The sequence below is a fragment of the Aquarana catesbeiana genome, linkage group LG03, assembly GCF_042186555.1.
Source record: "Aquarana catesbeiana isolate 2022-GZ linkage group LG03, ASM4218655v1, whole genome shotgun sequence".
Lineage (NCBI taxonomy): Eukaryota > Metazoa > Chordata > Amphibia > Anura > Ranidae > Aquarana > Aquarana catesbeiana.
In genome coordinates, this window is record NC_133326.1 from 712,077,121 (window position 1) to 712,092,777 (window position 15,657).

At 46.1% G+C, this 15,657-nt stretch overlaps 1 protein-coding gene across 1 annotated transcript in view; it reads left to right on the forward strand.

Moving 5' to 3' along the window:
- Positions 1 to 15,657, forward strand: part of EPHB4 (EPH receptor B4) — a gene marked incomplete in the record, with an annotated part of 73,441 nt that overhangs the window by 46,713 nt on the left and 11,071 nt on the right. The window contains 10 exon segments of the mRNA XM_073623152.1: positions 1 to 128; positions 6,558 to 6,713; positions 6,850 to 7,179; positions 7,260 to 7,396; positions 9,159 to 9,321; positions 9,466 to 9,568; positions 9,749 to 9,813; positions 10,099 to 10,212; positions 11,529 to 11,776; positions 14,412 to 14,627. Of these exon segments, the coding sequence (XP_073479253.1) occupies positions 1 to 128; positions 6,558 to 6,713; positions 6,850 to 7,179; positions 7,260 to 7,396; positions 9,159 to 9,321; positions 9,466 to 9,568; positions 9,749 to 9,813; positions 10,099 to 10,212; positions 11,529 to 11,776; positions 14,412 to 14,627 (1,660 nt within the window).

A 15,657-nucleotide genomic window follows, 5' to 3' on the forward strand; every position in this document is an offset into this window, starting at 1 on the left:
AGATGAGTCACTTGGGAGGCGGCCTACTATGTACTGCAAGGAGGACGGTGAGTGGGCGAAACCGGCGGCTGGAGAGTGTGTCTGCACCGCCGGGAGGGAAGAGAAAGATGGCCGCACCAAATGCACAGGTAGGAATTTTTGTGATGTGGATATCTATTTGCCGCACTGAGAAAGGGGGGAGGATTTTTCTTGGGGTCCAGGCCCAGATACTTGGATATCTGAGGAGGTCCATGTAATGAAAGTTGGCAGTGTGCTCATGTCATGTGATCACTGCAATTATATAGTAAAAGCTGACAGTGTAGTAATGTCATGTGATGGCTCTTAACCAATGTAGTTGAATTTGGCAGTAAGATGAGGTCATGTGATCACTATGCCTATGTAGTAAAAGCTGACAGTGAGATTAGGTCATGTGGTCACTTAAAGCCAACAAAGTGAAAGCTGGCAGTGAGATATCTTGTGATCACTCAGAGCCAATATAATAAATACTTACAGTGTGATGATGTCATGTGATCGGTCAGAGCCAATGTAGTTCAAGTTAGCAGTAAGATGAAGTCATGTGATCACTCAGGACTAATATGGTGAAAGCTGGCAGTGAGATGTCATGTGATCGGGGTCAGTGTGGTCATAGCTGGTGGTGAGATGTCATGTGATTGGGGTCAATGTGGTCATAGTTGGCAGTGGGATGTCAGTGTGGTCATACAGTGGGGAAAATTAATTATTTGATCCCCTGCAGATTTTGTAAGTTTGCCCACTTACAAAGAAATAAAGGGTCTAAAAAACTGAGCTCTTTGGGATTAACTCGACTCGCCGTGTTTGGAGGAAAAAAAATGCTGACTATGACCCCAAGAACACCATCACTACAGTCAAGCATGGAGGTGGAAACACGATGCTTTGGGGCTGTTTCTCTGCTAAAGGTACAGGCCAACTTTGCCACACTGGTGGGTCAATGGACAGGGGGGCCATGTATTGTAAAATCTTGGATGGGAACCTTCTTCCCTCAGCCAGAACACTGAAGACGAGTCATGGATCCAGCATGACAATGACCCAAAACATACCGCCAAGGTAAAAAAGGAGTGGCTCGACTTTAGCGGCCAATGGACGGGGCCATGTATTGTAAAATCTTGGATTAAAACCTTCCCTCAGCCAGAACACTGAAGATGGGTTGTGGATGGATCTTCCAACATGACAATGACACATAACATACCGCCAAGGTAAAAAAGGAGTGGCTCTAAAAGAAGCACATTACGGTCATGGAGTGGCCTAGTCAGTCTCCAGACCTTATTCTTATAGAAAACTTATGGAGGGAGATGAAACTTCGAGTTGCCAAGTGACAGCCAAGAAACCTTAAGGATTTAGAGAAGATCTGTGAAGAAGAGAGGACCAAAATCCCTCCTGAGATGTGTACAAACCTGGTCACCAACTACAAGAAACGTCTTACCTCTGTGATTGCCAACAAGGGTTTCTCCACCAAATACTAAGTCATGTTTTGTTTGGGGATCGAATACTTATTTTATTCACTGAACTGCAACTCCATTTATAACATTTGTATCGTGTGTTTTCTCTGGATTTTTGGTTAATATTCTGGCTCTATCATTTAAAATACATCTATGATAAAAATTATAGACCCTTCATTTCTTTGTAAGTGGGCAAACTTACACAATCTGCAGGAGATCAGATGATGACTTTTCCCCACTGTAGTTGACAGTGTGATGTCAAGTGATCAGTGTGGTCATAGTTGGCAGTGTGAAGGGACGATAACTTATACAGTGCCTAGAAAAAGTATTCATACCCCTTGAAATTTTCCACATTTTGTCATGTTACAACCAAAAACATAAATGTATTTTATTGGGATTTTATGTGATAGACCAACACAAAGTGGCACATAATTGTGAAGTGGAAGGAAAATAATAAATGGTTTTCAACATTTTTTACAAATAAATGTGAAAAGTGTGGGGGAGCATTTGTATGGCGCCCCCCGGAGTCAATACTTTGTAGAACCGCCTTTCTCTGCTATTACAGCTGCAAATTATTTTGGGGATGTCTCTACCAGCTTTGCACATCTAGAGAGGGACATTTTTGCCCATTCTTCTTTGCCAAATAGCTCAAGCTCTGTCAGACTGGATGGAGAGCGTCTGTGAACAGCAATTCTCAAGTCTTGCCACAGATTCTCAATTGGATTTAGGTCTGGACTGTGACTGGGCCATTCTAACACATGAATATGCTTTGATGTAAACCATTCCATTGTAGCTCTGGCTGTATGTTTAGGGTGGTTGCCCTGCTGGAAGGTGAACCTCCGCCCCAGTCTCAAGTCTTTTGCAGACTCTAACAGGTTTTCTTTTGAGATTGGCCTGTATTTGTTTCCATCCATCTTCCCATCAACTCTGACCAGCTTCCCTGTCCCTGCTGAAGAAAAGCATCCCCACAACATGATGCTGCCACCACCATGTTTCACGGTGGGGATGGTGTGTTCAGGGTGATGTGCAGTGTTAGTTTTCCGCCACACATAGCGTTTTGTTTTTAGGCCAAAAAGTTCAATTTTGGTCTCATCTGACCAGAGCACCTTCTTCCGCATGTTTGCTGTGTCCCCCACATGGCTTCTCATAAACTGCAAACAGGACTTCTTATGGTTTTCTTTCAACAATGTCTTTCTTCTTGTCACTCTTCCATAAATACCAGATTTGTGGAGAGCACAACTAATAGTTGTCCTGTGGACAGATTCTCCCACCTGAGCTGTGGATCTCTGCAGCTCCTCCAGAGTTACCATGGGCCTCTTGGCTGCTTCTCTGATTATTGTTCTCCTTGCCCGGCCTGTCAGTTTAGGTGGACGGCCATGTCTTGGTAGGCTTGCAGTTGTGCCATACTCTTTCCATTTTCGGATGATGGATTGAACAGAGCTCTGTGAGATGTTCAAAGCTTGGGATATTTTTTTTATAACCTAACCCTGCTTTATACTTCTCCACAACTTTATCCCTGACCTGTCTGGCGTGTTCCTTGGCCTTCATGATGCTGTTTTGTTCACTTAGGGTTTCTAACAAACCTCTGAGGGCTTCACAGAACAGCTGCATTTATACTGAGATTTAAAGAGGAAGTAAAGGCAGGAAAAAAAAAACCACACCCTGTAAGGCAAAGGCATAATGAGCTAGTATGCATAGCATATTAGCTCATTATGAATAACTTACCTGAGATTGAAGCCCCGGAAGCGACCCTCGTTCTTCTCCTTCATCGCCGCCATCTATCCCGGAGTGACTTCCGGGTATCGCGGCTCCGGTGCTGTGACTGGCCAGAGCCGCGATGACGTCACTCCTGAGGAGCCGCCACTAACGGCATGATCGTCGTTAGCAGCGGCATGCTCAGTGCACCGTAGACATCGGTGCCAGTCTTTTGCAAATATCTCCTAAACCATGTAGATTTAGGAGATATTTGTTGCACCTACAGGTAAGCCTTAATCTAGGCTCACCTGTAGGGAAAAGTGGTCCCAGAGGGTTTACAACCACTTAAATTAATTAGGTGACTTCTGAAGGCAATTGGTTCCACTAGATTTTAGTTAGGGGTATCGGAGTAAAGGGGGGCTGAATACAAATGCACCCCACACTTTTCACATATTTATTTGTAAAAAATGTTGAATACATTTATCATTTTCCTTCCACTTCACAATTATGTGCCACTTTGTGTTGGTCTATCACATAAAATCCCAATAAAATACATTCACGTTTTTGGTTGTAACATGACAAAATGTGGAAAATTTCAAGGGGTATGAATATTTTTTCAAGGCTCTTCATCCAGGGCAGCAGGGGCCCTCATGGCACTCTTGTAGGGTTGCCACCTCATCCCTTTAAAACACCTATGAATTACACAGGTTCTGTGGCTGATTAAGGTGGTAATTAAACTCACTTATCTGCATTAAATCGGCCTCAGAACCCGTGTAATTCATATGTGTTCGGGTTTAAAGGGATGAGGTGGCAACCCTACACTCTTGCCTGGCAGCGCCGGGTTCCTGTGGTCATCCCCCCCCCAGGGCTCAGTTGGTTTGGTGCTTCAGCTTTATATCTCAGTAATATAGTGGATGGCTAATCGGCTTCCATCCAAAACCGGATCCAGGAAAAGGTAGGGCCCCCTTGCCCAGGGAAGGGGCATTAGAGTGTAAGCTCCTTTTTGGTAGTGTTCCTGGATATTTAGGTGGGTGTGAGTCCTGTGGGGTCCAGCAGGAGGGCTTTGTGTGTAGTGTATGGAGTGTGGGGAGGCAGAGGGTGGGGTGGGGGAGATTGGGTGACAGTGGATGGCGGAGGTGGGGGAGGGGAGAGGTGGTTAGCCCCCCTGTCAGCTCTCAGAGGTGTCACATACAAAAGCGAGCTGGAATGTCAGGTATGTGCGGGGAGGGGGGGCCCAGGGACCCGAGGGGGGGCCAGGAAGCCATAATGGGCAACATGAAAAGGGAAAAAAAAATTAAACCACAGGCTCTGCATTAACCCCTCCACTGCCTCATCCTGATATCACACCGGCCCATACTGGACTCATTACCCCTCTGCCTGCAGCTCATTAATCTCCTAACTGACTAACTGCAGCTCCTTAACCCCTCAACGGCCAGGCCGGCCCATACTGCTGCTTTGTTTATTACCAACTGCGGCTTGTTAACCTCTCAATTGCCAGACATGGCCCATACCGGACTTTTTTTTTGACTAACTGCACCCCCATTGCTGCCTGTTTTTGCTCACCTGCAGCTCGTTAATTACCCTAACTGATAAACTGCTGATCGTTAACCACTCAGCTGCCAGATTGGCCCATACTAGATCTGTTATCCCTCTGCCTGCAGCTCATTAATCTTCTGACTGACTGCCTGCAGCTTGTTAACCCCTCAGCTGCTGGACTGACACACACTGCTGCTTGTTTGCCCTCAACTGCTGCTCATTAACCCCTCAGCTGCCGGGACCGCCTGCCGCTCATTAATTCCTTGACTGATACTCGTTAACCACCCCACCCCCCCCCAACTGCTGGACTGACACACTCCTACCTGTCTGCTCGAAAACTGCCGCTCATTATTTACTTAACTGCTTGTTAACCCTTCAATCGCCAGACCGGACCATATGGGGCTTCATATCCCTCAGCTGTGCTGCTCGTTAATCGCTTTACCAACTAACCGCCGCTCGTTAACCTCCTCAACTGCTGGACTGACACCACTGCTTGTTTACCCTCAACTGCAGCTCATTAACTCTCTAGTGGCCAGACCTACACATGTTTCTCGCTTGCTCGTTAAACCCCTCTCGGTTGCCAGGCAGACACAAAATGCTTGTAACCTGCTGCAGCTCCTTAACCTCGTATGCAGCGTACACACGATCGGACTTTCCCACAGCAAAGTTTTGTTGGCGGGAAATTTGAGAACCTGCTCTCAAACGTTTGTTGGCGGAAAGTCCGACAGCAAATGTGCGACGGAGCCTACACACGGTCGGACTTTCCGACGGGAAATGTTGGATGTGAGCTTGTTGTCGGAAAGTCCAAACCGTGTGTAAGCTCCGTCGAACATTTGCTGTCGGACTTTCTGCCAATGAATGTTTTGAGAGCAGGTTCTCAAATTTCCCGCCGACAAGACTTTGTGGTTGGAAAGTCCGATCGTGTGTACACAAGTTCGACGCATAAAAGTTCACGCATGCTCGGAATCAAGCAGAAGGAGCCGCACTGGCTATTGAACTTCCTTTTTCTCGGCTCGTCATATGTCTTGTACGTCACCACGTTCCCACGTTCGGAATTGTTGGCCAACATTTGCGTGACCGTGTGTGTGCAAGACAAGTTTGAGCCAACAAGCTTCCAACAAAAATCCACGGTTTTGTTGTCGGAAAGTCCGATCGTGTGTACGGGGCATTAGTCTCTAGACTGCAGCTTATTGCCTCCTGTACCACCCCCACCCCCCCTTCTGACATATACATCCTGCCTCCGTTAATAGGAAAAGAAAATGCCACTCCAGGTGATGATGGAGCCAGGTAGGCTGGGGAATGCACTTCTCCCCAGGGGTGCTAGACTCGGCTCGCCGGCCGTGCAATTTGGATAAAAGGAATGGATGGCTGCACACTGAGGTAGTGATGAATTTATTGTAAAATCCGTAACATGAATAACAATCACAGGACAACAGGTACAGGTTGACGCGTTTCACACAGCGACGCTGTGCTTATTCATGAATAAGCGCAGCGTCGCTGTGTGAAACGCGTGGTGTTATTCATGTTACGGATTTTACAATAATCACTATAATCATCACTACCTCGGTGTGCAGCCATCCATTTTATCCTGCTTCCCTTAACCATTATAATTATTATTATTATACAGGATTTATATATAGCGCCAACAGTTTACGCAGAGCTTTACAACATGAGGGTAGACAGTACAAATACAGTAGGAATCAGGGGGCCCTGCTCCTTAGAGCTTACAATCTAAGTGGAGGATATGCCAAGCTGTCACATTGCCGCTCGTTAACTCCCTTCTTGTTGCATAGTCACTGGTTAAACCTCCGTTGTCTAGTCCCCTTGACACCGGAGCTCACAATCTAATCTGATCCTTTTTCTTCTCTGCAGTTTGTCCCCCGGGAACTTTTAAACCCGTCACCGGAGAGACGATGTGCCAGCCCTGCCCGGCACACAGTCAGTCAGCGACCGCCGGTGCCACCACGTGCAACTGCAAGCCGGGGTATTTCCGGTCCCCTGGGGACCCCGTCAATGCCCCCTGCACCAGTAAGTAGCTAAATATTCATAATCTCAATACTGCTACTAGAACTGCTTAAATGATTGTTGTTTTTTATTATTATAATAGATAATAAAAGGTAAGACGTATTATGATATCGTTTTAATACTGTTTCTCTACTCTTAGCTCCGCCCTCGGCTCCTCGGAGTATCGTTCCACATGTGAACGGCTCTTCCGTAGATCTGGACTGGAGCGAGCCCCTTGACGCTGGAGGCCGGTCAGACTTGTATTATGAGGTGCAGTGCTCAGAGTGCCCTAGCGGGGTCACCTGCATCCCATGTACCCTCCTCTCCTTCTTCCCCCGCCCACAGAAGTTGACAGAACGCAGGATCCGAGTGTCTGGGCTCCGCCCTCGAGTTACCTACACCTTCCGGGTCTTGGCTTTGAACGGCGTATCGGATCGCAGCGGATCGCCAGCCTCAGGGGAGGAGCTCAACGTCACCACCGACCGCGACCGTGAGTCACATGTTACGCTGTGAGTTGTACAGTTTGGGAGGCACTGCAACAGATTTAACCCTTCTTCTGCTGTCTTTCAGTACCCCTCCCTGTGAACGGGATCGAGCAGATTGCCGTGTCTGAGTCCTCTCTGACCCTACGGTGGACCCCTCCTCTCCCTCCGCAGTCACCAAATAGGGGGAACATCCTGGATTACGAAGTCAAGTACTTTGAGAAGGTGCAGTATGCTACGATTCTGTCCTTTTGGTTTAATTGCTTTTTAATATGGGGGGGAGGGGTGGGTAGGCGGGCTTATACAGCCGCCAATGGGGAGGACTTTTTGCTTTCTTTTTGAGCAAAACTGCTGGAAACCTTAAATGACCTTGTAACCTAAAAACCTTAAAAGGGCCTGTCTTTTCTCGTAAAGCTATATCTCTTCTCAAGAGGTCCTATCTTTTCTTAGGAAGACCTGCCTTTTTTCAAGAAGACTTATCTCTTCTTAGGAGGACCTGTCTTTTCTTAGGAGGCATTTTCTTTTCTTCGTAGAACCTGTCTTTTCTTCGGGGGGACCTGTCTTTTCTCGGAAAGACCTGTCTTTTCTTAGGAGGACCTGGGTTTTCTTAGGAAGACCTATCTCTTTTTAGGAGGACCTGTATTTTCTCAGGAAGACCTGTCTCTTTTTCAAAAAAGTCTTTCCATAAGTAAACCTATCTTTTCTCAGTTGAATTTGTCTCTCCTTAAGAGGACCCCTTTTTTTTCTTCATCCCATCATCCCTTCCACTATTGCACCATTGTACAGTATATAGCATCTGTCTTCCACTTGTCATTCACAGATATCCTCTATTACCCTTCTAATTTTATCATATGAATTCATGTTTCTCTCTAGAATGTGTTCTTAAACAAAAAACAGCCTTGCCAAAACACAGAGTCCAGGGCACCGTTCTCCATGTACTCAGTGATAATCATGACAGGGCAGTTGTTGGTTATGACCCCCTCAAGATGGATGATATTAGGATGGTGAAACTACCTACTACTTCGCTCAGAAACTCCCACCGCTGACATTCTGTGTACCCGCCCTTTAGCGTTTTGATACCCACATAATTTTCCTTTTTCCCGGGAACTTTCAGGCGGCCGCGACACACTTCCCCAAACTCACCTGCCAGAGAGGAAAGGTTATTAGAAGTACAGAAAGCCTAGCTGTTACCAGATAACCAACACCCACCCAAAAATGCTGAACTTTCATTCTTTTAGATACTTGGGTATTAGTGGTGGTAGGAGTGATGTGAAGAAACCTAACTAAAATGCTCCCTCTAGCTCTCTATATTTGCAGTCTTCTTCTAGGTTTTCTTCACATCCATCATAATACGTCATAATTCAAGGAACAACCTCCACCATTCCCATCTCTGGTGCTCACCAACTCCGATGACCTAGAACGTGTCTTCTGTAAACACCATATAGATCTATGACACCAATACTTCACACCTTCACCCATCTCCTACATATTCTCCAACCTCCTCTTTGGCTATGTACACTTCCTATTTAACCATCGATGACCTAATTGTGCCCAATTTAACCTCTCAACAAACAAGAAAACATCATAATTCAAGGAACAACCCCCACTATCCTGATCTTTGGTACTCACCAACTTCAAGAATGTGGCTTCTGTACACACCAGATGGATTCATGGCCCTGCTCCTTCCTACGTTCAATAATCTCTTACACAACCTTCTCTTTGGGCAATTACACTTCTTATTTACCATTTGATGACCTTATTGAGCCCAGTTTATACAATCTCCTCCTGGTACTGTGATCAGGAGGATCTGTCCTGAGATGACCTATCTTTTTTTAGGATGGCCTTTCTTTACTTAGGATGACCCGTCTTTCCTTAGAATGACCTGTCTCTCCTCTCTCCTTAGGATGACCTGTCTTTCTTAGAAGGACCTGTCTTTCCTTAGGACGTGTATTTGGTGGCAATAATAATCCCCTTCTCTCTTCCTCAGGATCAGGAAAAGCCCATCACCATGTTTCTGAAGACCCCTGGCAGCGAGGCACGCCTGGTTGGACTCCGCACAGGGACGGTATATGTGGTACAAGTGCGGGCGAGGACAGAAGCCGGGTACGGGGCGTTTAGCGGAGATGTCCTCTTTCGAACACTTTCACAGAGTGAGTGCAGAGGAAGGGGCAACGTACACCCAGATAGCACCACTGCGATATACATATATCTGCCTAGCCCTGATATTCATGTGCTCTATACTTAAATATATCGGCTTTGTAACATTATGGCTGACATGTTATATTTTGTTTTAGACCCAGAGAAAGCTCAGCCTCAGGTGGAACTAATTGCTGGGACGGCTGGTGTGGGGGCAATCCTGGTGATCGTGGTTATCATCATTGCGGTAGTGTGTGTAAGGTAAGTGCCCCCGAAATGCAGCCCTTTCTTCCATCACATTGTCACCTAAGTGTGAGGAATTTGGGGTGCAGACCTCAAAGGTGAAGCCACCTCACCCACTTTCTGATAAGCTCATGCAGATGCAAATAATTTTTCATTGCCATAAACAATTTTTTTTTTTCTATCTCTCTTTGCACACAGGAAACATGGAAGCCACAAAGAGCCAGAGTACTGCGACAAACCGGGCCAGTATCTCATTGGGCACAGTAAGTTAGAAGAAACAGCTAATCTGTTAAAAGATTAACTTACGTATTCCTTCAGTGTCCTCATCTAGTTGGCTTGGAAAGCCTTTTTTAAACCCAAAATTGAAAAAAATTACATGCTTAAACAGCTTATGTTTTCCTTTAAAGATACAGATGAGAGGCAAACTGTGCAAAGTCTTTCAGTCCAACTAAATATATGACTCAATGGGTCTTGTGTATACCTCCTGGGTGGTAGTAATCCCGTGTGTTTTTTTTTGTACGGCTTATTTACTGATTTATCTGTTTCAGGCACGAAGTTGTACATTGACCCCTTCACCTATGAAGACCCCAACGAGGCCGTGAGGGAATTCGCCAAGGAGATTGACGCTTCATACGTGAAAATTGAGGAGGTCATCGGAGCTGGTGAGGACCAAAGATTGGTGATGGTGGATTTTTTTGGTGGGGGATTAAACTAGGCACAATTATAGTAGGTCATGAAAGTTTAAATAAGAAGTATAAATGACCAAAGAGAAGGTTGTGTAGGAGATGGGCGGCAGGACCATGAATCTATATGTTGTATACAGTAGACACATTCTAGGCCATCGGAGCTGATGAGTACCAAAGGTGGGGATGGTAGAGGTTGTTCCATTGATTATGATGGATGTTGTTTGTTGATAGATTAAATTTAGCAAAGTTAGGTCATCATAGGTTAAGTAAGAAATGTGTATAACCAAAGAGGAGGTTGTGGTGGAGATGTAAACGTAGGAAGGAGCAGGGCCATTAATATCTATATGTGGTGTACAGAGGAAACATTCTAGGTCGTCGGAGTTGGTGAGTGCCAAAGGTCGGGATGGTAGAGGCTGTTCCTTTTGATTATGATGGATGATGGATGATGTTTGTTGATAGATTAAATCGAGCAGAATTAGGTCATTATAGGTTAAGTGGAAAGTGTAAATAACCAAAGAGAATTTTGTGGTGGAAAATATACAGGAATTGAGTGAACATGTGAAGGAGCTGGGCCATGAATCTATTAGCTGTACAGAAGACACATTCCAGGTTATCATAGCTATTGAGTACCAAAGATTGGGGATGGTTGAGATTGTTTAAACTGGGTTCAATAAGGTCATCAAAGGTTAAATAAGAAGTGTAACTGCCCAAAGAGAAGGTTGTGTAAGAGATTAGTGAAGGTAGGAAGGAGCAGGGCCATGAATCCATATGGTGTGTACAGAAGCCACATTCTTGGTCATTGAAGTTGGTGAGTACCAAAGATCAGGATTGTGGGGGTTGCCCCTTGAATTATGATGTTTTCTTGTTGAGAGGTTAAATTGGGCACAATTAGGTCACCAATGGTTAAATAGGAAGTGTATATAGCCAAAGGGGAGGTTGGAGAATAGGTAGGAGATGGGTGAAGGTGTGAAGTATTGGGGCCATAGATGTATATGGTGTTTACAGAAGACACGTTCTAGGTCATCGGAGTTGGTGAGCACCAGAGATGGGGATGGTGGAGGTTGTTTCTTGAATTATGACGTATTATGGTGGATGTGAAGAAAACCTAGAAGCAGACTGAAAATGTAGAGAGATAGAGGGAGCATTTTAGTTAGGTTTCTTCACATCACTCCTACCACCACTAATACCTAAGTATCTAAAAGAATGAAAGTTTAGCATTTTTTTGGGTGGGTGTTGGTTATCTGGTAACAGCTAGGCTTTCTGTACTTCTAATAACCTTTCCTCTCTGACAGGTGAGTTTGGGGAAGTGTGTCGCGGCCGCCTGAAAGTTCCCGGGAAAAAGGAAAACTATGTGGCTATCAAAACGCTAAAGGGCGGTTACACAGAACGTCAGCGGCGGGAGTTTCTGAGCGAAGCCAGCATCATGGGGCAGTTTCACCATCCTAATATCATCCACCTTGAGGGGGTCATAACCAACAACTGCCCTGTCATGATTATCACTGAGTACATGGAGAACGGTGCCCTGGACTCCTTCCTTAGGGTATGTAAACTTCCACAGCCAGAGCTGCTGAATACATTTCGAATTTGTGTTTTGGCAAGGCTGTTTTTTGTTTAAAAACTTATTCTAGAGAGAAATATGAAATTATATGATAAAATTAGAAGGGTATTAGAGGATATATGTGAATGACAAGTGGAAGACAGATGCTGTATACTGTACAATGGTGCAATAGTGGAAGGGATGATGGAGGAAGGGGTGATGGTAGGTGGTTGGTGATGGATAATAGTATGGTGGGTGGTCGATATTGGAAGCAGTGATGGATAATGTTATGATGGAGGGAGGGGTGATAGTAGGTGGTTGATGTTGAAAGTGGTGATGGACAATAGTATGATGGAGGGAGGAGTGATGTTGGAAGTGGTGATGGATAATGGTATGATGGAGGGAGGGGTGATGAAGGAAAATGTGATGTTGGAAGTGCTGATGGATAATGGTTTAATGGAGGGAAGAGTGATGGTAGGTGGTCGATATTAGAAGTGCTGATTGATGATTGGGAAGAGGCACTTGCCACCTGCAGAACCGTATCCCCTAAGCTATCTGACCGCCTCACCCACCTCTACATCCTCCATAGGTCGTATCTGACGCCCCACCGCATCTCCAAATATAGACCGGGGCAAAACCCCAACTGTCCCAGATGGGACCACCCCAACAGCTCCTTCTACCACCTACTTTGGACCTGTGTGTCCATACAGGAATACTGGACCCAGGTGGTTCGTTTCCTCCACGACCGCATGGGCTCCCCACTGACCATATGCCCCCGACAGTGTGTGTTGGGGCTCCTCTCACTCTCTGAAGGCGAGAAATACTTAAACATATTCCTACAAGAAACATTATTCTTGGCCAGACTGCAGATCACCAAGTTGTGGATGAGGGGGGCCCCCCCTACACTGCAGCAATGGATCAGAGCTGTCAACAACACCCTCCCCTACAAAAAAGTGCTGTACATTAACAGAAGCTGCCCAAACAAGTACCACAAAATATGGGATAGATGGCTGGAAGATACCTCCACCTGCAACGCAGAGGATTAGACATACTCTTCCCCGACCACTCCTCTGGTTCGCCTCGGGATCCTCCCATCTCCCCCCGGCGGGCTCACATTGTCAGGCTACCCAAGAGACTGTAATCTGCTAGCATTTTTGCTGATATCTGTTGAGACGCTATGTATGTCAACAAGATCGTTCTGTATGTAGTGCCTGTTGCACTTTTTCAAACGTATGTTATTATACTTTATATGCTCAATAAACATTGTTCTTTGATTAAAAAAAAGAAGTGCTGATGGATAATGGTATGATGGAGGGAGGGGTGATGGTAGGTGGTTAATGTTGGAAGTGGTGATGGACAATGATATGATGGAGGGAGGGGTGATGGTAGGTGGTTGATGTTGGAAGTGGTGATGGACAATGATATGATGGATGGAGGGGTGATGGTAGGTGGTTGATGTTGGAAGTGGTGATGGACAATGATATGATGGAGGGAGGGGTGATGGTAGGTGGTTGATGTTGGAAGTGGTGATGGACAATGATATGATGGAGGGAGGGGTGATGGTAGGTGGTTGATGTTGGAAGTGGTAATGGACAATGATATGATGGAGGGAGGGGTGATGGTAGGTGGTTGATGTTGGAAGTGGTGATGGACAATGATATGATGGATGGAGGGGTGATGGTAGGTGGTTGATGTTGGAAGTGGTGATGGACAATGATATGATGGAGGGAGGGGTGATGGTAGGTGGTTGATGTTGGAAGTGGTAATGGACAATGATATGATGGATGGAGGGGTGATGGTAGGTGGTTGATGTTGGAAGTGGTGATGGACAATGATATGATGGAGGGAGGGGTGATGGTAGGTGGTTGATGTTGGAAGTGGTGATGGACAATGATATGATGGAGGGAGGGGTGATGGTAGGTGATTGATGTTGGAAGTGGTGATGGACAATGATATGATGGAGGGAGGGGTGATGGTAGGTGGTTGATGTTGGAAGTGGTGATGGACAATGATATGATGGAGGGAGGGGTGATGGTAGGTGGTTGATGTTGGAAGTGGTGATGGACAATGATATGATGAAGATAGGGGGTGATGGTAGGTATTCAATGTTTAAAGGGGTGATGGTAAAAGGAGTGATGAAGAAAGATGTGATGAGAATGTGATGATGTTGAAGGAGGTGCTGGAAAATGTGGTGATGCTGGATGGAATGATATAGTATGTGGTGTTGGTGGGGAAATGTGATGGAGAAATGTGTGATGGAGGAAGGGGTGGTGGACAATTGTGTGATGATAGTGAAAGGGGTCCTGGAGAACAGAGTGATGTGATGAAGGAAGGTGTGTTGGAATTATGGTGAAAAGGGTGATGAACGAAGGTGTGATGGTGAAAGATATGATGATGGAGGAAGGGGTGCTAGAGAATGGAGTAATGGTGGAAGGTGTCATGGATGATTGTGTGATGGTGGAGACCCAGTTTATAACTCATTGAATATTAAATCTACTTCTGCTCTTGCTGATGAATGAATTGGGTCAAGCTGGATGTTCTACATCAATATTTGCCACTACAGTTCCTATATTGTATAATGGGGGAAACTGGTCTTGTATATGTTTAAATTTTGCGTTCACTGTCTTGTCCCTGGCAGGCGAATGATGGACAGTTCACGCCTATCCAATTGGTAGGGATGTTGCGTGGGATTGCTTCTGGCATGCGTTACCTAGCAGAGATGAATTATGTCCACCGGGACCTGGCAGCACGGAACATTCTGGTGAACAGCAACCTGGTGTGCAAAGTGTCTGATTTTGGCTTGTCCAGGTTCCTGCAGGAAGGATCCACCGACCCAACATATACGTCCTGTCTGGTAGGTATTAGCTTTGGAGAGGTTTGAGGAATTACAACCAAAATGAGGGGACCACCATTAGAATACGATATAGGATATCGCTTCCATCCAAGACCCTTGTTTTGGTGAATACTGGAGAGTTAACTCCTCTGACAATCTCTTCTGTCTCTCTGGGACTATACTAGGGAGGACCCTGCAGTTAGTTCCTGGGTCTGTACACCTACTGTGCCCATTATGAGGGGTTCCCACCATCCCTCTGCTGAGTTCCCAGGTCTGTAGACCTGCTGTGCCCATTATAAGGGGTTCCCACCATCCCTGTGCTGAGTTCCTAGGTCTGTACACCTGCTGTGCCCATTATGAGAGGTTCCCACCATCCCTGTGCTGAGTTCCCGAGTGTGTATACCTGCTGTGTCCATTATGAGAGGTTCCCACGATCCCCGTGCTTAGTTCCTCAGTCTGTACACCCGCTGTGCCCATTATGAGAGGTTTCCACCATCCCTGTGCTGAGTTCCTGGGTCTGTACACCTGCTGTGCCCATTATGAGGGGTTTCCACCACCCCTGTGCTAAGTTCTCGAGTGTGTACACCTGCTGTGTCCATTATGAGAGGTTCCCACGATCCCCGTGCTTAGTTCCTCAGTCTGTACACCTGCTGTGCCCATTATGAGAGGTTCTCACCATCCCTGTGCTGAGTTCCCGGGTCTGTACACCTGCTGTGCCCATTATGAGGGGTTCACACCATCCCTGTGCTGAGTTCCCGGGTCTGTACACCTGCTGTGCTGATTATGAGGGGTTCCCTCCATCCTTGTGCTGAGTTCCTTGGTCTGTACACCTGTTGTGCCCATTATGAGGGCTTCCCACCATCCCTGTGTCCATTATGAGGGGTTCCCACCATCCCTGTGCTGAGTTCCTGGGTCTGTACACCTGCTGTGCCCATTATAAGGAGTTTGCACCATCCCTGTGCTGAGTTCCTCAGTTTGTACAAACGCTGTGCCCATTATAAGGGGTTCACACCATCCCTATATTTTTTTATCTTATATTCTGAAGAATGTA